Below are 26,665 nucleotides of genomic sequence, written 5' to 3'. Positions count from 1 at the left end.
AGGGAGATAGAAGAACAAATATGCAGGCAAATTTCTGCTTGTAAGAACAAGAGACCAATAATAGTAGGAGACTTCAACTATCCTAATATCAACTGGGATTCAAACAATATAAGGGGCACTGAGGGAGAAAAATTCATGCAATGTGTCCAGGAAAATCTTTTAACCAATTAGTGACAAACCCAATGAGACGAGATGCAATTCTAGACCTAGTCTTGGGGAACGAAGAAGGGCAAGTGGGTGAAGTGACAGTTGGCGACCATATCGGGGACAGTGATCACAATTCAGTTAGATTGAGCATTACCATGGAAAAGGACAGAGATAAGGCAGGAGTAAAAGTCTTGAGCTGGGGGAAGGCAAATTTTGCAGAAATGAGAAGAGACTTGGCTGAGGTGGACAGGACAGCACTGCTGGAGGATAAAACAGTGGAAAACCAGTGGGAAGCACTAAAAAGCGAGATCCTAATTGTACGAATTAGACATGCCCCCTACAAGAATGAGAGTGGTACTGCCAAATCTAGACCCCCCTGGTTGTCTAGAAGAATACAGGGGAAGACCAAACAGAAAAAGAAAGCGTACGATGGGCACAAAGAACTAAGCACGGCAGATAGCCTAGACGAATATAGGAAGTGCAGGGACGAAGTAAGAAAGGAAATAAGTAAATCAAAGAGAGTGCATGAAAAAGATTAGCAAGTAAAGTTAAAGATAATCCAAAGATGTTTTACCAATGCATTAATGCTAAAAGGTTAGTTAAGGAAAAAGTGGGACCTATCTGAGATGAAGACGGAAACTTGTGTGTAGATGCAGAGAATGTGGGAAGGGTTTTGAATGAATATTTTGTCTCCGTGTTTACAAAGGAAAGGGAGGATGTAGATATAGTAGTCTAGGAGAAACACTGCGAGATATTGGACGGGATAGTCATAAATAGAGAGGAAGTACTCGAAGGGTTGAAATCCTTGAAAGGTGATAAGTCACCAGGGCCAGATGGATTGTTTCCGAGGCTGCTGAAGGAAGTCAGGGAGGAGATAGCAGATGCTCTGCGGCTGATTTTCCAATCTTCACTAGATACAGGGGAGGTACCGGAGGACTGGAGAAATGCAAACGTAGTTCCATTGTTTAAAAAGGGATCAAAGGAAATGCCAAACAATTATAGGCTAGTTAGTTTTACATCGGTGGTGAGCAAATTAGCAGAATCAATCCTGAGAGATAGGATTAACTGTCATGTGGAAAGGCATGGACTAGTCAGGGATGGTCAACATGGATTTGTTAAAGGAAAGTCTTGCCTTACAAATTGGATTGAATTCTTTGAGGAAGTGACAAGAAGGGTTGATGAAGGTAGTGCAGTGGATGTTGTGTACATGGATTTTAGCAAGGCATTTGACAAGTTCCCACATGGCAGATTGGTCAGGAAAGTAAAAGCCCATGTATTCACCGTAATGTGGCAAACTGGATATAAGGTTGGCTTTGTAACAGGAAACAAAGGGTAATGGTCGATGGATGCCCTTGCGAATGGAAAGTTGTCTCAAGTGGTGTTCCACAGGGCTCGGTGTTGGGACCCTTGCTGTTTGTGTTATATATTAACGACTTGGATATGAATGTGAGGGGCACAATTGGGAAATTTGCAGATGACACAAAGATTGGCTGAGTAGTGGATAGTGTAGAAGATAGCCATAATCTCCAAAACGATGTAGATGGGTTGGTGGAGTGAGCGGTAAAGTGGCAGATGGATTTTAACATAGAGAAGTGTGAGGTCATACATTTAGGGAGGTCAAACAGTTACAGGGCTTACACAATAAATGGGAATATACTAAGAGGGGTAGATGAAGTGAGAGATCTTGGCATACAGGTACACAGGTCCCTGAAGGCAGCAGTTCAAGTAGACAAGGTTGTAAAGAAGGCATATGGAATGCGCTCCTTCATTGGCAGAGGTATAGAATATAAAAGTAAGGATATAATGTTGGAATTGTATAAAACACTGGTGAGGCCACAACTGGAGTATTGTGTGCAGTTCTGGTCACCACATTACAGGAAGGATGTAATAGCTCTGGAGAGAGTGCAGAGGAGGTTTACAAGAATGTTGCCAGGGTTAGAAAAGTGTAGCTACGAGGAGAGATTGGATAGGTTGGGGTTATTTTCCTTAGAACAAAGAAGGCTGAGAGGTGACTTGATTGAGGTGTACAAAATTATGAGGGGACTAGATAGAGTGAACAGGATAAAATTATTTCCCTTGGTGGAGAATTCTAGAACCAGGGGACATAGATTCAAGATAAGTGGCAGAAGGTGTAGGGGGCACATGAGGAAGAACTTTTTTACGCAGAGGGTAGTGGGTGTCTGGAATTCGCTGCCCAAGTTGGTGGTAGAGACAGAAACTCTAAACTCTTTTAAAAAGTACCTGGATCTGCACCTTAAGTGCTGTAAGCTGCAGGGCAATGGGCCGGGTGCAGGAAGGTGGGATTAGAAAGGACACCTGGGTGTCCTCGGGCTGGCATGGACAAGATGGGCTGAATGGCCTCCTTCTGTGCTGTAACTTTTCTATGGTTCTATCTAAATACCATGTTCAAATCCTGGAGTGGGGAGTAAACCTTCTAACTCAGATGCATCAATGCTGCCAAATCGACATATGCCATAAAGGCATTACATAAGTCAATACGGAGGAAGGAGACCATTCAAGCTCCCCTAGAAACTTGGGATTTCCCCCATCACATTGATGACGATGGAAGTTTGCTGTGTGAACGATATCCGCTACATTAACCTATTTAACGACACTGTTACTGTGCTGCCAAATAATTCATCGCACGTGAAGTGCTTTGGCGCGTTTCTTCTAAGGTTCTATAAAAATTTATGTATTTAAAACATACCGGGGAAGTTAAACAAAGAAGTTATTTTGTCTAAAATTGGGTAATAGACTTTTTGATCATCCTTTGCCTGACCAGGACTCGACGAACGTCAAAGCGCATGGATTTTCATCTTTCTTTGCTATGTGGAGTCTGGGTTGAAACTATTGATACAGGCAGGAACAATCTGTGATTTTCAAGAGAATTTTTTTAGCAAGGCTTACAGGCGTTATCAGTTTGACCCGCAGGAGACGTTTAGCTCGATCGTGGCTAATCCCTTCTACACTACAGATTTGTCGATGCATTAAGTGATGGCTTTTAGAAAAATTGCCGGAAGCATCCTGAATTTTTTAAACTCGGAGTTCAGTCGAGACAGGAATCACTGCTATTGATTTATAACGCGAGAACAGACTCTGTCCACGGTATGTATACTGTATAGTATTTTAATCAATAAACAGAAGAGTGTTAATTCATAACAAGGATTTGTCCATGTTCTCATTATTGATATTTCACATGTGCCTGTTACATGTTGTGAATCTGGATTTCATTGATCTTAGGATGTTTGGCAAAAGGAGTACATTGTTTTACTGGCGACCTACTTACGATTTTATTTCGTTTGTATTTTTTTTAGATAGCGCTCGTTAAAGGTCAACCCGGCACATCTCTATCCTAAGAGATGCTACAGATGAAAAAGCACGGGGATGCATCTGATCATTTTAAATGGTAAGTCATTTTACCATTCAATTTGATTAACTATTAAGCCCCTTTCTTAACCATTATGTGAATTTTTTTTGCAGCCAGCCGAGAAGTCAATGCCAAATATAAGATGGAAATTTTGGGTTCTTCAATCTTGCCAGAGTCATATTCCAGTCATTTATTTCATCAAGAGTTGCTGAGTTTTTCCAGCATTTTGTGTTTTTATTTATTTCATTAACCTCGCTGGCTGTGCATTTCTTATAGTCCGGGCGTCTTCCGCATGATTTTTCTTTAACATTTCTATTACTTTTTGGCTTGGGATCCCAGTTTCATTCTTTCTGCATCTCCCCCACCCCCCACTTTACACTTTCTGCCAATATATTTTTCTTCCTGATCGTTTCTTTCTCAGGTTATGACATAATCCCCCTATTCATTCATGGGTTTGCCATACCCAAGGGCGTTTCAACATATCTGCTGGTTTTATTTGTAACATTTGTGCCTGCTTTTGAGAACATGCACCTCCTTGATCGCCTCAGTCTACATGACTAAGATGCCCCGCAGCCTATTAGGTCCTCAGGTTTCCTGGCAACGACTTTTGAGCCAAGAGGTACGATAAAGCAGTTGCCCTCAGTGCCCACACGCCAAAGGGACAAACAGAAAAAGAAAACTCAGTTGCCGTTCCTGATCCTATAATGGACTCTGATGGTAAGTGCAGATGGCTGCAGAATGAGAACAGGATTAGGTTCGACAGCGATGCCCGCCATAGTCCAATAGTTTGTTCACCTTTAGCTTCCTAGATGAAGAATACACTCACTTGGGACTTCAGCAGTACAGTACCGAACATGAGTCACTGGCTTCAGGAAAGGAGAAAGGTAATCAAGAATAAATGAAAGCAATTTGCCTAAATAATTTTAATGAAGAGTTTACAATTAAGTAGAAGGATGTGATGATAAGGTTAGATGAAAGGATGGGAGGGGAATCAGGTGAAGCATGAACACCAACATAGACCCGCTGGGCCGAATGGCCGTTTTCTGTGCTGTAAATTCTTTGCATATTGTAATTCTATTGAATTTACTAAAAGGAATTATTTGAAAAGTTGGTTTTAGCAAAAGAAAATTAATTGAAGAATTGCACTGTACTTACTTTTCTGCCGTTATATATATATATACACGCTTCCTCCTGATCTGAATTTTCCTTTATCGCTTCTGAGCCGTTATATTTTCATCCATTTCCTTTGTTATATGATTTCTGTCTTCGTCTGTTTTGTCTGGCGATTTGCACTTCACTTACTATTTCATTTATTTCTCAGTGGTTTTCCTTGCGACTCTGCCTGTCTCTGCCCCTTGGGCTTGTGCCCGTTTATGTCCTCCCGCCTGTACCTGTACTCAGGACCGGAGCTGTGCGGTTCTCTGCGATCGAGCCGGACTGCCCCAAGTCCTCCGAGAGTTCCCATGTGAGGCATCCGCTATCAACTTGGATAAAAATAGTATCAAATTTTTGGCGGAGAAGGCCTTTGGTACTCTTCCAGCCCTCCGATCTTTATCCTTAAGCTACAATAACATCTCCTTCATCACCCCAGGCGCTTTTAAAGGGCTGCCCCATCTTACAGAATTGAAATTGGCACACAACGAGTACATTAAATACCTGCACACCAGAACATTCACTGGCCTCAAACGCCTACTGAAACTCGATTTGTCTAATTGCAACCTATTTAATATCCCAGACCGGATCTTTATTGCAGTCAATTCGCTGCAAGAGTTAGCAATGTGGCAGAATAACTTCAGGAGAATACCTGGAGCAGTGAGGGGGACGGAGAGTCTAACCCGTTTGTACTTGGAGCGGAACAGAATTGAAGCTGTGGCATACAATTCTCTGCAAGGACTAGGCAACCTGAAATATTTAAATCTTCAAGACAACAGAATTGCGGTAATCCACGACAAAGGGTTTAAAGACTGCGTGAAATTGGAGTATCTCTATCTTAACGATAATCTCCTGAGCGATCTTCCCGAGTTCGCTTTCAAAGAACTCAGATGTCTGAAGATGTTAAACTTGGGAGGCAACACTTTGGTGAATGTGTCCAGTACTTGGTTTAGTGAGTTAGGTGAGCTGGAAGTTCTCTACCTAGACCGAAACACCATCAGTTACATCGAAGAAGGGGCTTTTGAAAATCTGACCAGTTTGATCTCCTTGCATCTGAATAGCAATAACCTGACTTCACTGCCGCTTTCAGTTTTTCAGCCGGTGTACTTCATAGGCAGGCTCTATGTCTTCAGGAATCCTTGGGAGTGTGATTGTAAGATGGAGTGGTTGAAGGAATGGATGGACAACTACAAACTGGTCAGGGACATCCCGTGCGCCTCCCCATCTTCAGTCGCCGGTATGGACCTGAGTAAAGTCCTTTTCACCAAATCTGCAGAGGGTATTTGCCTGGATCCGGTGGAACAGAACGAGACAGTTTACACCCCAACCCCGACAGAATGGCTCAGATCCACCACCGAGAATAGGTTCAGTAGTCTCATCTCTAAATTGCTTTTTCCAAAAATGTACGAGGATACTGGGAACACCACCGAAATGTTTAGGAATGTGTCCGACCAGGGCGGAATCAATGAGGAGGTGTCTGCAGCAGTTAATGTCGAAATTCATCCTAATAATACACATAATCATATTGTCTTTACAGTCATTATACTTTTACTTTATTATATATGGAACAGCATTTAATTTTCCATTCCGCTGTTGCCCGGTTTTTGGTATTTCATTGGAAGTCTATAGCAACAGGACCACGCGGATATTCGAATGCACTCGGCGTCCTTTTTAAAAAATGCACAATTAGGAAAGTTGAATATGAACTGAGCTCGTCTGCAAGTTGTGATTATAAACGGAAACTCGGCCTTGTGTTTGTCTGAACTGCAGAATGTTTTCGCTATTGAGAGCCACCAATTCCTGTCATTGGAAAACTATCCAACTCATCTGGTGCCGCAGGCTAACATTCTGTCGCGCTTTGGGACTGATCCCAACAACAAATCCGTGTGACCATTTTGATCTAATCATGTCGTGGTTTATAGTTAAATTGAAGTTTTGCATAAAAAGCGGTGTCTTTAGTTCACATATCGCATTTTGCAATTTCACACCAACTGCATTATTTTTACAATAACTATAAGTGTGTAAGGAGGCGCCAGAATGCCGCATGTCATGTTTAATTATACAGATATTGAAGACTTTATGATATTTTGTAATTTATTAATGACATGGGGTAATATATCTGTGAACATGGTATCGTTTTTGTAATGAAAACATTATGTGTTATCTTGTAAGAATTCATTTACACGAATTTATTACAGAAATACATCCTTAGTAAAATAAAATATAGCTGATATAGACTGGATGTTGGCCATAATAACTAGTTTATCCTTTACCCATGGATTTATGTTTTGATCTGTTATCAGTGGTAATCTGGGAGGATTGGGGTAATCGTGCATGGCGACTGTTTTACTGTCCGGAAGCAACAAATGAAAGACGCAACTTGTAATGTTTAAGTTGAAGTAATTCTAAACGTCCGCTTCCTTTAACTAAGTAAAATGACAGTTAACATAGAATTAAAAAGAAAATGCTGAAAATAGCCTTCTGTTGAGATAGAGGTTTGAACGAAGTGTTATCACACATTGCATACAATTTGTTTAAAGGCTAGTATATTAAACAGAATATTATTTGAGGGCAGAAGATTTTATTGTCCCATAGTTTTGGTTTTCATAATGACAAGTCTTCCTTTGTATTATATGCTGAGTATATACCATCTGTGTTGAACAAAGATATCTAGAATATCAATGACAGGCAATACAAATTCCTTCTATAGGTCATTCCATTATACTTGCAACAAATGTTCCTTCTATAGCTCAAGAGAAAATGTAGGCACTTGAAATGAGAGCTCCTGGAATATATTATTTAGAGGTGAGCTTTGAGACCAGGTGCTCATATAGCCTGAGTTTAGTGTCTCTCACAACAGTGTCACAAAGTGGTATCAAGAAGATATAATAATGCCTATAACGTTATTGGAAATTATTTTAAAATAGATTCTAGTGGTGTCTGCGTCTGTGTGTGTATATGTGTGTGTCTAGAAGTAAGTTTGAAATGTTAATTAGATAAACATGGGGAAGTTTAGAAACATAGGTGTCAAGGGGGCAATTTGCATTTTTAAATAAACCATTCAAAAGGATGGTTAAAACATTACACCTAGCCAGAAGAAGCCAAACAATGTGTTTACTTTATCCAAAGCTTACTAATAAAATTGGTGTTATGAAAGGGTTTTTTTGTTAGAAGAGGTAAAGTTCAAAAACCTAGTGATACAATGAGAATTTGCATTCAAAGAGGAAAATATGTATAAAGGAAGAGAGGCTGTTGGTAAAAGAGGAGGGGGATTCTAAGATCTAAAGCCTCCAGCCTGTAAGCCTCAAGCCACTGTCTGTAAGGACCCAGAGCTGAAAGAAACTCATTTTGAATCTGACTGTCCAGAGTGTGCTTTGCCGGGGGTCAGTTTAAATCTATGTGTTTTACTGTTGCCTTAATGGATGGATAACTGAGAATCAGATTAATTAGTGGATTTAAAAAAAAAGTTATCATAGTAATTTGTATACATATGTGTGTACTTACAATCTTTTAATTAATAAATGTTTAATTTAGTTTTATAAAAACCTCTTATGACTCGGTGGTCTTATTATAACTCAATTCAAATCCTGCATCTCGAAACGTACAAATTGCAAAAATGGTAATGACCGTTGTTTCAAGTTTCCCTCTGGGATTTGAACAACTCAGCATTTACCATCAGCTATATCATAATAACTGGGGGCTTGCCCGGGATGTATTTGTAATTCTTTGATTGGTTTGAAGTTGGTGAATCTTAAGGTTATGAGTACGAGAAGCACATTGAATTCAGGAGTGGGTGTGAGGTATTTTTGAAGTGGTGAGATTGCAAAAATAACTGTATCCATGGCTACATCTTCTTTGGAAGTAGAAAATATAACTCTGATTGGGTTACAGAAAGTATCCAAGAATAAGTTAACAGAGTTGGCAGATAAATTACAATTAGGGTTACCTGCAAGGGGGGGAGGAAATCAGACATAATTGAAGTGATAGCGCAGGGAACACCTGTGAGACAGGGTTCTCCAAGGGGTGGGTCATTGGAATGGGCTCAAATTCAGTTGCAAATGAAAACGATTGAATTGGAAGAAAAGGAAAAAGAAAGGGCATTCCAAAGGGAACAGGCAGAAAGGCAGGAGAGAGAAAGAAAACAGGAAAGGGGATTAGAAATTGTGAAGATAGAAAAGGAGGAAAGAGAAGAGAGAGAGAGAATTCCAACTGAAAATGCTGGCAGTTAAAAAAGAGATACCACGAGGTGAAGAAGGACTCATCTCCAGATCAGAACCCAGTCGGGAGATGTTTAAATTTGTACAAGCTCTCTCAGAGTTTGAGGAAAAAGGTATTGAAGTGTTCTTTGTTTCATTTGAGAACAGAGATGAAATGGCCACAGGAGAACTGGACATTGTTGTTGCAATCCAGTTGGTGGGTAGAGCACATGAGGTATATGTTTTCACTGTCCGAAGAGGTATTGGTGAATTATGATGTGGTAAAAAAGGCTATTTTGAGTGCCTGTGAGTTGGCTCATGAGGCATACAGGCAGAAATTTGGGAATATGAGAAAACAGCTTGGGCAAACTTATATTGAGTTTGAGAGAGTAAAACAAAGTAATTTTGACAGGTAGATACAGGCATTAAAGATAGAGACAACATGTGCAGCTCTTAGAGAAGTAATTCTTTTGGACGAATTTAAAGAGGGTTGAATCTGTAAGGCAAGCAGCAGAGAATGATTATGAGCTAGTTCATAGAGCTAAACTTTATTTTCATCACCCTTTTAAATCAGAAAAGGATAGAAAGTGTGCAGGTGAAAGGAGGGCAGGTAGTCAGGGAAGAGGAGTAGCTGGAAATTCCCAGGAAGTTTTTTTCAGAATAAAAAGGTGCTGAGGTTATAAGTGACATTTGAAAATTGAGGTGTTTTCATTGTAATAAAGTAGGGCACATGAGGTCAGTGTGCTGGAAATTGCAGGGAAAATCTGTTAGAATTATAGGGGTGCAGAAAAGTACTGGAAGTAAAAGTACTGTGGGTTCTGAGGTTCAGGCACAGGAAAAACCAATGGTTTGTGTACAGATAAAACAATGAGACTCAGTGATAGGTAAAGAAGTGGGAATGTGTTCACAATTCACCCAAGGGAGTTCTGCGGAGCAGGTTGTAGAAATGTTTATAAATTTTGTGTGTGAAAGAAAGTCTTTCCATGTGTTTAGGGCAGAGGAGGTAAAAATGTTAAAATTTTAAGAGACATGGGGGCTAGTCAATCCTTAATGTTGTGGGGCAGTGACATTTGTTGTTCGGAGGGAGTATTGCAGGAGCAGGTGACAATAAGTGGGGTTAATGGAGATGCTAAACCTATTCTATTGTAGAAGGTGAATTTAAAGAGTAAGTGGGAAACAGGTGAAGTGGCTGTTAGGGTGGTGAAAAAATTGCCCATTTCAGGGGTTCAATTTATTCTGGGTAATTATATAGCTGGATCATAAATTTGGGTGATGTCTTTGGTAGTTGAGCAGCCTGTAGAAGTGTTTTCAACAGAGGTGTTGCAACTCTTTTTGAGTACAATCACAGTTTTTGGTTTCTGGGAGTGGGACATGAACCCACAACCCTCTGATTCAAAGGCGAGGGTGCTATGAACTGAGCCACAGCTGACGCCTCACAGAGGTGTTGCAAAAGGAGCACCCTGGATTGTTTCCAGATTGTGAGATAACAAGGTCATAAGCTAATAGGTTAAAACAAGAAGGACAGGCAGTTCAAAGGCTGAAAGAAGGTATTGAAATCCAATTACAGACAGTGTGTTGGATAACATTATTCAGAAAGACACAGCAGAGGAAAAGGCAGTTAATTGAATTGCAGCAAACAAGTTTGCAATTAAAACAGTTATTTCAGACAGCTTACTCAGAAACAGAGGCAAAATTCCAGAATGTCCCATAAGGGTGATATTTTAATGAGAAAGTGGAGGCTGGATCATGTCTCAGCAAATGAAAACTGGAGGGAGGTACATCAGATTGTTATCCCAGTTGGGTATAGAAATGAGATTCTGAGGATTGTTCATGAAATTCCAGTGGAGGAACATTTAGTAATTAGAAAGACAGGCAAAAGCACCAAGAATCTAATTAAACCAAATAAATTAATCACTTAATTAATAAGTAGAGGGTATCTAGACCAGAAGCAGGTGATTACTGTTCTTAGAATTTAGCATTTATAGTAGAAATCTAGCCCTAGGGAATGTATAGTTAATAAAGAGTCAATAAGCAGTTATTAGATTTAAATTAATTTATTAAATAGTTCTAGAAATGGCAGTTGCTGGGATGAAGTGCTTCACCTGTGGGATGTGGGAAATCTGTGACGCTTCAAGTGTCCCAGACAACTACATCTGCAGGAAGTGTACCCAATTGCAGCTCCTCACAGACCGCATGGATCAGTTGGAGCAGCAGTTGGATGCACTTAGGAGCATTTGGGTGGCGGAAAGCATCATAGCCAGGAGTTTTGCGGACGTGGTCATACCCAAGGTACAGACAGATAGATGGGTGACCGCTAGAAGGGGCAGGCAGTCAGTGCAGAAATCCCCTGTGGCTGTCCCCCTCTCTAACAGGTATACCGTTTTGGATACTGTTGGGGGGTATGGCCTATCAGGGGAAAACAACAACAGTAGCCAGAGTAGTGGCACCACGACTGGCTTTGTTGTTCAGCAGCTGGGGGGGGGTCAAAGCACAGAAGAGCAATTGTCATAGGGGACTCTATAGTCAGGGGCTCAGATAGGCCCTTCTGTGGTCGTGAAAGAGACGCCAGGATGGTATGTTGCCTTCCTGGATCCAGGGTCCAGGATGTCTTTGATCGGGTACGGGACATTCTGAAAAGGGAGGGAGAACAGCCAGAGGTCGTGGTACACATTGGTACTAACGACATAGGCAGGAAGAGTGATAAGGTCCTGCAGCGGGAGTTCAGGCAGTTAGGCAGAAAGTTAAAAAACAGGACCTCTAGGGTTGTAATCTCAGGATTACTCCCTGTGCCACGTGCCAGTGAGGCTAGAAATAGGAAGATAGTGCAGCTAAACATGTGGCTGAACAGATGGTGTAGGAGGGAGGGTTTCTGATATCTGGATCATTGGGATCTCTTCCGGGTCAGGTGGGATCTGTACAAGAAGGATGGGTCGCATCCAAACTGAAGGGGCACCAATATCCTGGCTGCGAGGTTTGCTAGTGTCACTCGGGAGGGTTTAAACTAGTATGGCAGGAGGGTGGTAACTAGAGCAATAGGTCAGCAGGTGAAATAAATGACTGGGAACTAGTGAATATGGCCAGTAGGACTAAGAGGAAGAGCAGGTAGGGAGAAATTACTGAACACAGTGGGACTGGGGGTCTGAAATGCATTTGTTTCAATGTGAGAAGTATAACAGGCAAGGCAGATGAGTTTAGGGCTTGGATTAGTACTTGGGACTATGATGTTATTGCTATTACAGAGACTTGGTTGAAGGATGGACAAGATTGGCAGATAAACGTTCCAGGATTTAGATGTTTCAGGCGGGATAGAGAGGGATGTAGAAGAGGTGGAGGAGTTGCACTGCTGGTTAAGGAGAATATCACAGCTGTACAACAGGAGGACACCTCAGAGGGTTCATGCAGCGAGGCAATATGTGTAGAGCTTCGGAATAGGAAGGGTGCATTCACAATATTGGGGGTTTACTATAGGCCTCCCAATTACTGGCTGGAAATTGAGGAACAGTTATGTAGGCAGATTTTGGAAAGATGTAAAAGCATTAGGGTTGTTGTGGTGGGTGATTTTAACTTTCCCTATATTGACTGGGAATCACTTAGTGCTAGGTGTTTGGATGGTGCAGAATTTGTAAGGTGCATCCTGGAGGGCTTCCTGAGACAATATGTACATAGTCCAACTGGGGAAGGGGCAATACTGGACCTGGTATTAGGGAATGAACCCGGCCAGGTGGTCAAAGTTTTAGTAGGGGAACATTTCGGGAAAAGTGACCATAATTAGTAAATTTCAAGGTACTGGTGGATAAGGATAACAGGAGTCCTCAGGTTAAGGTGCTTAATTGGGGGAAAGCTAATTATAACAGTATTAGGCAGGAACTGAGGAATCTAGACTGGAGGCGAATGTTTGAGAGCAAATCAACAATTGACATGTGGGAGGCTTTCAAACGTCAGTTGATAAGAATTCAGGACCGGCATGTTCCTGCTAGGATGCAGGAGAAGTATGGCAAGTTTCAGGAACCTTAGATAACGAAGGATATTGTGAGATTAGTCAAAAAGAAAAGGGAAGCATTTGTAAGGGCTAGAAGGCTGGGAACAGATGAAGCCCGTGGAGAATATAAAGAAAGTAGGAAGAAAATTAAGCAAGGAGTTAGGAGGGCTAAAAGGGGTCATGAAAAGTCATTGGCAACCAGGAATAAGGAAAATCCCAAGGTCTTTTATACATAAGTAAAAAGCAAGAGGGTAGCCAGGGAAAGGGTAGGCCCACTCAGGGACAGAGGTGGGAATGTGTGTGTGAAGCCAGAAGAAATGGGAGATATACTAAATGAGTACTTCTCATCAGTATTCACCAAAGAGAAGGACTTAGCGGTCGATTTGTCTAGGGAAGAGTGTGTAGATAGCCTGGATCATGTTGAGATCAAAAAAAAGGTGTTAGGCGTCTTGAAGAATATTAAGGTGGATAAGTCCCCAGGGCCAGATGGGATCTACCCTAAAGTATTGAGGGAGGCAAGGGAGGAGATTGCTGGGGCCTTGACAGAAATCTTTGTATCCTCATTAGTATTAGTGAGAGGCAGCATAGTTTTGTGAAGGGGAGGTCGTGGCTCACTAACTTGATCGAGTTTTTCGAGGAAGTGACAAAGATGATCAACGATGGAAGGGCAGTGGATGTTATCTACATGGATTTCAGAAAGGCCTTTGACAAGGTCTCTCACGGCAGACTAGTACAGAAGGTAAAGTCGCACAGGATCAGAGGTGAGCTGGCAAGATGGATACAGAATTGGCTTGGTCATAGAAGACAGAGGGTAGCAGTGGAAGGGTGCTTTTCTGAATGGAGAGCTGTGACTAGTGTTGTTAGGCAGGGAACAGTGCTGGGACCTTTGCTGTTTGTAGTATACATAAATGATTTGGAGGAAAATGTAACTGGGCTAATTAGTAAGTTTGCAGATGACACTAAAGTTGGAGGAGTTGCAGATAGTGAAGAGGATTGTCAAAGGATACAATGGGATATAGATCGGTTGGAGACTTGGGCGGAGAAATGGCAGATGGAGTTTAATCCAGACAAATGCAATGTAATGCATTTTGGAAGGTCTAATACAGGTAGGAATTATACAGTAAATGGCAGAACCCTTAAGTGCATCAACGGGCAGAGGAATCTGGGTGTACAGGTCCACAGGTCACTGAAAGTGGCAACACAGGTGGATAAGGTAGTCAGGAAGGCGTATGGCATGCTTGCCTTCATCGGCAGGGGTATGGAATATAAAAACTGGGAAGTCATGCTGCAGCTGTTAGAACCTTGGTTAGGCCACACTTGGAATATTGCGTGCAATTCTGGTCGCCACATTACCAGAAGGATACAGAGGCATTGGAGAGGGTGCAGAGGAGGTTTACCAGGATGCTGCCTGGTCTGGAGGTTATTAGCTATGAGGAGAGGTTGGAGAAACTCAGATTGTTCTCACTAGAGCGACGGAGATTGAGGGGCGACTTGATAGAAGTTTACAAAATTATGAGTGGCATGGACAGAGTAGATAGTCAGAAGCTTTTTCCCAGGCTGGAAAAGTCAATTACTAGGGGACATAGATTTAAGGTGAGGAGAGAAAACTTTAGAGGAGATGTGCGGGGCAAGATTTATACGCAGAGGGTAGTGAGTGTCTGGAATTCGCTGCCAGAGGAGGTGGTGGAAGCAGGTACGATAGTGGTGTTTAAGAGGCAACTTGACAAATACATGAATAAGATGGGAATAGAGGGATACAGACCCCGGAAGTGCAAAATGTTTTAGTTTGACAGGCAATATGATCGGCGCAGGCTTGGAGGGCCGAAGGGCCTGTTCCTGTGCTATACTTTTCTTTGTTCTTTGAAATTTTTATTGGCCTGGTTTGCATAGGGATGTAGTCAATTTCTGTAGAACATGTCACGTGATAGGGTGATTAAGCCGGCACCTTTAATCTCAATACCAGCATTTGAAGAATCTTTTATTAGGGTCATGATTGATTGTGTAGGACCCCTCCCTAAGACTAACAGTGCAAATCAGTACTTACTGGCAATAATAGATGTGTCTACCAGGTTTCCTGAAACAATACCTTTAAGAAATATTATAACAAAGAAGATTGTGGAGGAGTAAACTAATTTTTTTTTACAATATATGGTTTACCTAAGGAAATACAATCAGATCAGGGGTCAAATTTTATTTTACAGCTGTTTAAGGAAGTAATGAACAGTTTGGGGATAAAACAGTTTAAGTCAACAGCTTATCATCCAGAGTCACAAGGGGCTTTGGAAAGATGGCATCAAACTTTAAAAACTATAATGAGAGCGCACAGTCAGGATTGGGATAGGAGAATCCATTCTTGTTATCTGCTATTAGAGACACTCCTGATGCATCGATTGGTTTTAGCCCTTTTGAACTAGTTTATGGTCATGAGATAAGGGGACCACTGAAATTGATTTATGAGTAATTGGTGGGTCAAAATTCAGAAACTACTCTCCTGGATTACGTAACAACCTTGAGGAAGAGATTAGACAGAGCATGTTAGTTGGCTAGGGGACATTTAAAGATATCACAGCAAGCGATGAAAGTGAAAGCAGACAGGAAGGTCACAGCTCGGAATTTTATTGCTGGAAAAAAGTGCTACTTCTGTTACCAGTACTGGGTTACTCATTAAAGGCAAGGTTCAATGGACCTCACAGGGTTGAAAATAAATTGAGTGAAGTAGATTATTTAATAAACACTCCAGATAAAAGAAAGAAGCAGAGGGTGTGTCATGTAAATATGCTTAAAAGTACTTTGACAGGGAAGAGGGACAAAAAGAGGTATTAGTGTTGGTAGATGATGAGAAAGAGGTAGAAGTGCAGGACTCTCAAATTGATTTTCCTCTAATCAAATTGGATAATGAGGGGGTACTTGAAAATATAAATAAAATATTGAGTTACCTTCCAAACAATTGTCAAAGTGATTTGGAAAAGCTATTGCAGTCACACAAACCTATTTGTGGAAATAAGATGGGGAGGACAGATTTAGCTGTACATGATGTCTCTGTAGAAGTTTCATCTTCGATAAGGCAACATCGTTATAGATTAAAGCTGGCAAAGTTATCACAAGTACAAAAAGGAATTGCCTTCATGATTCAAAATGATATCAATTCAAGTTGCAATAACTGGAGTTCACCTATTGTGCTGGTACCGAAACCGGATGGAACACAAAGACAGTTTGTGGACTATCAAAAGGTGAATGCGGTGACAAAAGCAGATTCATAACCTATACCACGGTTAGAGGATTGTATTGAGAAAGTGGGACAATCAAAATTTATCACAAAGATTGACTTGCTAAAAGGATTTGGTATTGGTAAGTAACGTTGTCAGATAGAACAAAGGAGATATCGGCTTTTGTGATACCAAATGGACTATATCAGTTTAAAGTCATGCCATTTGGTATGAAGAATACATCTGCGACATTTCAGAGATTAATGAACAAAGTAATTGCAGGTTTAAGCAATTGTGCTGTTTATATTGATACTTAATAGTTTTCAGGGGACGTGGGAGGAGCATTTACAACATCTGGAAGAATTATTTACTCAATTACAAGGTGCTAATTTGGTGATGAACTTGGCTAAAAGTGAATTTGCAAAAGTGCAAGTTATGTGTCTAGGCCATACCATTGGACGTGGTAAGGTGGCTCTGAGAGATGTGAAAGGTACGGCCTTTGTGGGTTTCCCAGTGCCTACAACAAAATGAGAAGTTTTGAGATTTCTGGGCATGAGTGGGTTTTACCGGAAATTTGTACCAAATTTTAGCAGTGTGGTTGCTCCACTGACTGAACTATTAAAAAAGAACAAGAAGTTTCAAAGGACGCAGGAGTGTCAGAAAGCATTTGATAGTTTGAAAACTGTATTAACTACGACACCAGTTTTGACAGTACCCAATTACGCCAAGCAATTTAAGTCGGCTGTTGACGCAAGCAATATAGGCATTGAGGGCCATAGTGTTACAAGATGATGACATTGGAATTGGAAAACCGATGGTGTATTTTTCACGGAAGTAGAATGCACAACAAAGAAGATATTCAATGAACAAAGAGGAGACGTTGGGTTTGGTGTTAGCATTGCAGCATTTGAAATCTATGTGGCAAACAATTCAGCAGAAACAATTATTTATACAGACCACAATCCTTTAAATTTTCTGGACAAATTTTGAGACAAAAGTGCAATGTTATTCAGATGGAGTTTGTTACTTCAACTATTTAGTCTACAGATTATACATGTTGCTGGTAGAGAAAGTCTGATTACAGATGCATTATCAAGGGCAGGATTTTACCGTCGGTGAGCGGGGGTGGGGCCCACTCACTGACACATAAAATGATGCGGGATGACGTCGGGCGGAACTCCCGTCACCCCGCCCCATTTAAATTTTCAGAAAGGCGGGGACGCAGCAAAATCAGCTGCTGCCCTGCCGACCTGTCAATGGCCAATTGAGGCCATTGACAGATCAATTAAAGTAATTAGTGGACCTGCCCATCCAACCTTAAGGCTGGTGGGCAGGCCAGGAGCCCTGGCGGCAACTAGAAAAAACATGAAACCTCATCCACCGGCGGGATGAGGTTTCATGTAGGGCTTTAAAAATTTTAATAAAGTTGTTATGGAAATTATGAACATGTCCCAACTCATGTGTCATTGTCACATGAGGGGACATGTAAGGGTTTTTTTTCTATTTTTAATATTGGTGACAGTAGAGGCGATCTCCCTGAGGCAGCACTTAGCCTCAGGGAGATGAGTGCGCTCTTTCATGCACATGTGCGAAACAGTGCACTCTCCATTTTAGGGAATCCTCCCCCCCCCCCCGCCTGCACAGGGAGCGCATAGCGCTTCCCTGCAGACGTCACGATGGGCGGGCCTTAATTGGCCCACCCACGTAAAATGGCGCCGCGCCTCCTATCGGGGGTGCCGATTGGAAGCGTGTCTGCATGCGCCCACCCATCAACTTCCCCCCCAATTGGGGGGGGGGGGGGGGAACTCTGCCCCAGGAGTTTGAAGCTTAAAGGGAAAATTTGGCATTTAAAAACCTGGGCACTGAACTGGAATGATTTCTGCTGATACCAAGGATTTGTATATATATTATGTTAATAAATGCATCTGGTAGTGTAATATGTAAGTATATAGATAAGCGTAGGAGGTAGTTTAAAATGGGTTAATAAAAATGAAGCAGTCTTTTAGAATTATGACGGTTCTTTTTTTGATAAAGAGGGGGATGTCAAGAAGATAATGTCTATAATGTTATTGGAAATTATTTTAAAATAGAGTTTAGTGGTGTCTGTGTCTCTGTGTGTGTATGGCTTAATTAGATTAAAGCCAGCTGATGTAGAGGCTTTGATGTATAGAAGAGAAGGTTTGAAATGTTAATTAGATAAACGTGGGGAAGTTTAGAAACATAGGTGTCAAGGGGGCAATTTGTATTTTAAAATAAACCATTCAAAAGAATAGGTGAAATGTAACCAGAAGAAGCCAAACAATGTGTTTATTTTTTCCAAAGCTTACTAATAAGATTGGCATTTTGAAAGATTTTTGTTAGAAGTTCAAAAAACCTAGTGATACAATGATAATTTGCATTCAAGAGGAAAATATGGATAAAGGAAGAGAGGCTGTTGGTAAAAGAAGGGAATTCTAAGATCTAAAGCATCCAGCCTGTAAGCCTCAAGCCAATGTCTGCAAGGACCCAGAGCTAAAAGAAACTCATTCTGAATGTGACTGTCCAGAGTGTGCTTTGCCAGGGGTCTGTTTAAATCTATGTATTTTACTGTTGCCTTAACGGAGGTGTAACTGAGAGTCAGATTAATTAGGTGTTTTTTTTTTAAAGAAGTTATTATCATAGTAATTTGTAGACTTATGCACGTGGATACAATCTATTAATTAATAAATATTTAATTTAGTTTTATAAAAACCTCAAGACTCGGTGGTCTTATTTTAACTGAATTCAAAGCCTACGTCTTGAAACAAACAAATTGCAAAATTGGTTATGACCGTTGTTTCAAGTTTCCCTCTGGGATTTGAACAACACAGCATTTACCATCGGCTGTGTCATAATAGAGGCAAGCAGGTGCTTGGGATTTTTTGACTTGGGGCAACATTTTCCCCCCATTGGGAGGGAGGCATGGGCGGGTGGGTTCCCAATTGGCGGCGTGCTGTCATTTTACGTGAGGCCAATTAAGGCCCGCCCAGCGTGACGTCCACCAGGAAGCGCTATGCGCTCCCTGCGCGGGTGGGGTGGGGGTGGGGATTTCCTGAGCCGGGAGTGCACTCTATTGCGCATGCACACGAAAGAGCGCACTCATCTCCCTAAGGCAAAGTGCTGCCTCAGGGAGATCGGCTCAGGTTTGAAATATTGAATAAAGATTAGAAAAAATGACATGTCCCAGCTCATGTGCCACTGTCACATGAGCTGGGACATGTCAATTTCTTTTATTTAGACATTTAATACAAATTTTAATACCCTCATGAAACCTCATCCCACCCGTGGATGAGGTTTCATGTTTATTCGGAAGCCCGTCTGGGCTCCCGGCCTGCCCACCAACCTTAAGGTTGGACGGGCAGGTCCATTGATTGATTCAATTACTTTATTAATGACCTTAAGTGGCCATTGACAGGTTGGCAGGAGTGCAGCTGACTCAGCTGCGCGTCCGCCGACCTGAAAATGTAAATGACGCGGTGCCCGCCCGACGTCACCCTGCATCATTTTATGCGTCGGCGAATGGGCCCCACCTCCAGCTCGCCAACTGGAAGATGCAGCCCTTGGTATCACATAACCCTGCAAGCTAATGCCCTTACAAGTAAGATGGTCTTTAGCTGGACAAGCAGTGACAGGTGCCTGGTGTGTTGCCTGGTTTTAGTTCGTTAAATTCCACTTGGGATCCCTAATCCCTTATTCTGCCTACTTGTCTGTCTGATAGAGTTCCTTTTCACTGAAATGAACGCTTTGAAGACTGAGGACATTGATTTTGGCCTCCATCAAAACCCCATCTTCTTGCCACTGACTCCATCCCCTTCTCTGGCTGCTTACTGAGGCTGAATTAAGCAATGAGAGACTTTGGTGTACTGTTTCACCAAAAGGTAGTTTCAAACTTATATCCTTTCCAGCAGCAAAAACTACTTATTTCTACCTTCACATCAGCCTCTACCCCCAACTCTCTCCTCATGCTGCTATAATCCATATTCAAGCTTTCATAATCTCTAGTCTCAATTTCTCCAATATCCTTCTTGCCAACGTTCTAACCTCAACTCTCTATGAACAACATCTGAAACTCTGTTTTCTGCATCCTGTCCCATATTCAGTCTTTCCACACAAAATTACTACTACGCCCTATTCTCTGATGCATCAAATTTTAAATCTTCATCCTCACCTACAATTTCTCCATTGCCTCTCCTCATCCTATCTCTGCAATCTTTTGTACCTTTAACATGGGCTAGAAGTAGTAGTGGGCTGAGTAGTAGGCCACTAAAGGGAAGTACACTGGTGAGAAATAGATATGCTTTGATACATAGATACTGAATTACCTCGGCTGCTGGCAACAGACATGCCCTCCAATAGATGTGTTAAATGATTTAAAGTGTACTCTGTGCTCTCAAATACTCCAACTTTTGTCTTCTATGCATTTTCCCCTCACTCCCTTTTCCCAGCAGTTTCGTCTCAGTGATTGGCTATCCTTCCAGCCAGCCAATCTCCCTGAAAGGATTAAAAAAGTGGTAGTTAATAGGCTGGCACTAGTATTCACTGCCTTCACATATGTGGATCCAACTATAGTAGGGTCATTTCATGACACTGTATCAGGCACAAAACCACCTTCATCCTTTGAGGTCCACAGTGTACACTGCCAAATTTACTCCTCCCACTGAGTGAACACTAGAAGTAGTAGTGGGCTGAGTAGTAGGACCACTAAAGGGAAGTAAACTGGTGAGAAATAGATACACTTTGATACGTAGATACTGAATAAATTTGAGCACTTTGTGCAAGCAGATTTTGTTGGGAAGGATTGTGTTAAGATGTCAACAAATAAGAGGATGATGTAAGATGGCAGTTAAGATACAGTGAAAGGAAATATGAGAGCATTGAGGGGTGATTGATTTGTCTACAATGATTATGTAGGGACAGAATCTGGTATTTACTGCAAGCAGATGCCATTGACTACCTGCCACACTAGACTTCCTTGCCCCTCTGTTTCCTCCATTTCCCAAACTCCTCCTCTGCTACTACTATACAATAGATTTAATCAAAAACATGGCTAAAAAAGGTTTTAAGGAATGCCTTAAATGTGAAGAAGTAGGGAGGCATGCAAAAGGAATTTTAGAGCATAAGTCCTAGACTCATAAATACACAGTCATCAACAGTCAGGTGAAGGAAATCAGTGCACAAGAGGTCAAAATTGGAGGAATGCAAAGTTCTCAGAGGACTGGAGGAGCAAGACCATGGCAGGATTTAAACACAGGATGAGAATTTCAAATTTGAGGTGTTGCTGGACTGGGAGCCAGTGTAGATAAGCATGCACAGAGTGATGGATGAACAGGACTTGGTGCCTGTAAGGCTATAGGTAGTAGTGTTTTGGATGAGCTGACGTTTGTGGAGGGTGGAAGATGGGAGACCAACTAGGAGAGTTATAGAAAACACAGATGAGGGTTTGAGCAGCAAATAGGCGAAGTCAGGATTGGAAATGGGCAATATTAAGTTTGGGGGGGTGGTGGTGGTGGGTAGGGGGTTGGAAGTACATTCTCTTAATAATGGAGTGGATCAGAACTACAGCTCAGAGCCAAATATGATGCTACAGTTAGACCAGACAAGATCAGCTTCAAACAGTGGTCAGCAAAAGGGAAGGTAATTGTGGCTGGGGAATGGAGTTTTAGGGCAGGGGCTAAAGGTAATGGCTTTGATGTTCCCCACTTTTAATCTGAAGAAATTTCTGCTCATCTTGTTGTTGGATGTTAGCCAAGCAGTCTGACAGTTGAGAGACATTGGAGAGCTTGAGAAAGGGGGAGTTTGTGAAGTAGAGTTGGGTGCCGTCAGTGTACATGCATAATCTGACATCTTGCTTCAGATGTTGTCACCAAGGGGTAGCATGTACATGAGAAACTGAAGGGGCCAATGGTATAGTCCTTGGGGGATCAAGAAATAATGGTGTGGGATTGGTAAGTTGTGATAGGAGATTCCCTGGCTATGGCTTAGAATTAGACTAGATAATAGAACTGCACAAGGAAGATGGCATGATCAACTGTGTTAAAAGCAACAAACAGGTCAAGAATTATGAGGAGGATAGTGCACCAGTTACATAAGACATAATTTATGAGTTTGATACAGTCCTGTTCAGGGCTGTGGTAGGAATAGAAACCAGGCAAAAATATGTTCAGGGATTTTGGAGAAGGGATTTTGGAGATGGTGAGATGGTTTGCAAGGACAGAGCAGTCAAGTGTGTGTCTTTTGAGGAGAGGAATGACGATGGCAGATTCCAGAGAGAGGTGGACATTACCAGAGGAGAGGAGCCTGTTAACAATATCAGCTAGTGGTGAACGAGAAGTTAGGTGGTCAAGGGTTTAGTGGGGGAAAAAAATTATGGAGTGGGAGGTATAACTCAAGCATAACATCCTTACTTTTAGGTTCAATTCCTCTTGTAATAAACAGTGGCACTCCATTAGCCGTCTTGATTACATGATGTACCTGCATTCTAACTTTTTGTGACTCATGCACGAGAACACCTAGATCCCTCTGCACCAGAGTTCTGCAGTCGTTCTCCGTTTAAGTAATACTCCGCTTTTTAATTTTTCCTGCCAAAGTGAACTACTTCACATTTTCCCGCATTATACTCCATCTGCCAGATTTTTATCCACTCACTCAACTTACCTATATTCATCTGCAAATTCCTTATGTCTTCTTCACAACATACTTTCCAGCCTATCTTTGGTTAATCTGCAAATTTAGTTCCCATGCCTTCACTCTGCTCATCTAAGTCATTGATGTAAATTGTAAAAAGTTGAGGCCCCAGCATAGACCCCTGCAGGACTCCACTCATCATATCCTGCCAATCAGAAAAAGACCCATTTATGCACACACTGTTCTCTGCCAGCCAGTCAATCTTCTATCCAGGCTAATATGTTACCCCTTATACTATGGGCTTTTATTTTCTGCAATAACCTTTGATGTGCAACTTATCATATGCTTTCTGGAAATCCAAGTACAATACACCTACAGGCTCCCCGCTAACCACTGCACATGTTACTCCTTCAAAGAACTTTAATAAATTGGTTAAACGTGATTTTCCTTTCATAAAACCATGCTGACTCTTCCCAATTACCTTGAGCTTTTCTAAGTGCCCAGCTATAACCTCTTTAACGATTGACTCCAACACCTTCCCTACAACAGATGTCAAGCTAACTGGCCTATTGTATCCTGTTTTCTGCCTCCCTCCCTTGAATAGAGGGGTTATATTTGCTACTTTCCAGTCTGATGGAACCTTTCCAGAATCTAGGGAATTTTGGAAAATTAATACCAATACATCTACTACCTCATTAGCCTCCTCTTTTAAGACCCAAGGATGAAGTCCATCTGGACCCAAAGACTTATCAGCCTGCAGCTCCATCAGCTTGCTCGGTACTGCTTCCCTAGTGTTTATAATTTCACCAAGTTCCTCACTTCCTTCCACCTCCTGCTTTACAGCTATTACTGGAATGTCATTTGTATCCTCTGTAGTGAAGACAGAAGCAAAGTATTTGTTCATTTCATCCGCCATTTCCTTATTATCTACTATTAACTCCCCATTCTCACTCTCTAGAGGACCAACACTCACTTTACCTTCTCTTTTCCTGTTTAATACCTGTAGAAACTCTTGCTATCCATTTTTGCTTTTCTAGCTAGCTTCCTCTCATACTCTAATTTCTTTCTCCTGGTTAACCTTTTAGTCATTCTTTGATGTTCTTTATATTCTGACCTGCCACTCATCTTTATACAGTTATATGGTTTTTCCTTAAGTTTGGTGCTTTCCTAACTTTTTTAGTTAACCACGGATGGTGGGTCCTCCCTTTAGAATTTTTCTTTATAGTAGGAATATACTTTGAGTATTTCAAAATATCCCCTTAAATGCCTGCTCTTGCTTCTCTATTGTTCTATCCTCAAGCCTGGTATCCCAGTTCACTTCAGCTAGCTCAGCTTTCATGCCCACATAGTTATCCTTATTTAAGTTTAAAATACTAGTCTTAGACCCACTCTTCTCCCTTTCAAACTGGATGTAAAATTCAATCATATTGTGGTCACTGCTACCTAGGGGTGCCTTCACTCTGAGGTCATTAATTAATCCTGTCACATTACACAATACCAAGTCTAATATAACCTGCTCTTTGGTTGGTCCCAGAACATGCTGCTTTAAGAAACTCTCTCAAAAGCATTCTATGAACTCCTCATCCAGGCTACTACTGCCAACCTGATTTTTCCAGTTTTATGTGTAGATTAAAGTAACCCATGATTATTGCTGTCCCTTTATCACAAGTACCCAATATTCCTTCTTGTATACTTTGTCCTATATTGTGGTTACTGTTAGGGGGCCTGTAGATCACTCCCACTAGTGACTTACTTCCCCTACTATTCCTCATCTCCACCTAAACCGTTTCTACATCCTGATCTCCTGACCAAGGTCATCCCTAACTACTGCACAAATGCCATCCTTCATTAACAGTGCTACCGCTCCACCTTTACCTAGCTTTCTATTCTTCTTGAAGGTCATTTACCCCGCAATATTAAGGACCCAATCCCTGTCATCTTGCAGCCAGGTTTCCGTAATGCCCATCAGATCATATTTGTTTACTTCAATTTGCGCTATCAATTTGTTTGCTTTGTTATGAATGCTACGTGCTTTCAGATACTGCGTCTTTTTGTTATCTTTGTGACATCTAGTCTTGATTCTTAGGTTTTCTCTCTCTTCCTGCCATTCTCTGACCCTCATTTCCCACATTGCTATTTTCCTCTCTTACCTTGTATCTACTTTGATATACCGCATCTTTCCACATTTGATCCCTTGCCCCATTATTTAGTTTAAACCCTCTCTAATTCCCTAGTTATATGGTTCACAAGAACACTGGTCCCAGCATGGTTCAGGTGCAGACTGTTCCAACGGTACAGCCCCCACTTTCCCCAGTACTGGTGCCAGTGCTCCACAAACCGGAACCCATTTCTCCCCCACCAGCCTTTGAACCACGTATTCATCTCCCTAATTTTATGCACCCTATGCAAATTTGCACATGGCTCAGGCAATAATCCAGAGATTATAACCTTTGAAGTTCTGCTTTTCAATTTAGTGCCTAGCTCCTCATACTCTCTATGCAGAATCTCTTTCCTAGTTCTATGTTATTGGTACCTGCATGGACCATGACAACCAGATCCTCCCGCTCCCACTGCAAGTTCCTCTCCAGCCCTAAGCAGATGTCCTGAACCCTGGCACCAGGCAGGCAAGACAGCTGTCTGGACTTTCGTTCTTTGCTGCAGAGAACAGTGTCAATCCCTCTCGCTACACCGTCCCCAACTACTACTACATTCCTTTTTGCTACCCCTACTTGAATGGCTTCCTGTACCACAGTGCCATGGTCAGTTTGCTTATTCACCCGACAGGCCATGCTCTCATCCAAACAAGCTGAGAGAATCTCAAACCTATTGGACAAGTGCAGAGGTTTACACTCCTGCCCTCTGGGTCCCCTTACCTGCCTCACTCACAGTCATACCCTCCTGACCATGACCACTGACCAAATCAGGAGACCCTATCCTAACTGGTGTGACTGCCTCCTGGTACAAAGCATCCAGGTAACTTTCCTCTCCCTGATGTGTTGCACAGTCTGCAGCTCAGCCTCTAGCTGAGCCAAAGTTCCTCAAGCTGCAAATACTTACTACACGTGAGTTTGCCCTGGATTGCAATGTTATCCAGGAGCACCCACATGCTGCAGCCTTGACACATCACTTGTCCTGCCATCCTTAATGTGTTTTAAATAATTACTTAATTATATTAATCACACATTTATGTTGCTTTTTCATGTGGTGTATTAATTTTGCCACCAATTTTTGTGCTATTTTAAATCTTAGGAATCCTAACCTAATAGTGCTTCCTGTTGGGCTGGCCTTAATTGACCCGACCACGTAAAATGGCGGCCGCCCCCGTTTCTGTGGCGGAGTTCGGCTGCCCACCCGCCGCCGAGCCGGTGGGGCCCGCCCGCCCACTCATCAAGGTCAAAATTCTGGCCCAAGTCTTCACCCAATTAGCTCAGTCGCACTCTGGTTTAGAGATATGGAAAGTAATTTAAACACGTTTTGAATACTACTTATTCTCCTTTTTCACCACAAAAAGCTTAGAAATTGCAAATATATTATAAACTTGTAGATCTGTGTTCAAAATGAGCACTGATTTTCATTACATCAGGATACTATCAAAAACATACAATGGGAAAAATATGACAGGGAATAACGGAATATTTTTAAATATATAGAAATATAAAACAGCTTACATTCGTATAGTGCTTTTCACAACTTCAGGAATTCCTAATTAAGTACCTTTTTGAACTGTAGCCATTATTGTAATGTAGGGAAATGTGGCAGGTAGTTCACCGCAAAACAAAATGGATAAATGACCAGGTAGTTGTTTTTGCAATATTATTTTGAGGAATAAACATTGGCTACAGTTTTGAGAGAAGGCCATTGTTCTTCTTCAAATGGTGCCATGGGATGTTTTATGTCCAGTGAAGGCAGTTTATTGTCTCATCGGAAAGATGGCATCTCAGCCAGTGCAGCACTATTCCAGTATGGAATTTAAGCA

General features: G+C 41.7%; 1 protein-coding gene across 1 annotated transcript; it reads left to right on the top strand.

Annotated features, from left to right (window-relative positions):
* The first annotated feature begins 4,218 nt into the window (after positions 1–4,218).
* On the top strand, positions 4,219–7,405 carry nyx (nyctalopin). Its single transcript, XM_078560615.1, has 2 exons — positions 4,219–4,231; positions 4,836–7,405. The coding sequence occupies exons 1-2, from the start codon at positions 4,219–4,221 to the stop codon at positions 6,242–6,244; spliced, it is 1,422 nt and encodes a 473-aa protein (XP_078416741.1). The 3' UTR covers positions 6,245–7,405.
* Positions 7,406–26,665: the final 19,260 nt, after the last annotated feature.

Source organism: Cetorhinus maximus, chromosome 16 (assembly GCF_964194155.1).
Source record: "Cetorhinus maximus chromosome 16, sCetMax3.hap1.1, whole genome shotgun sequence".
Lineage (NCBI taxonomy): Eukaryota > Metazoa > Chordata > Chondrichthyes > Lamniformes > Cetorhinidae > Cetorhinus > Cetorhinus maximus.
This window is presented reverse-complemented; position numbering and strand designations above follow the sequence as displayed.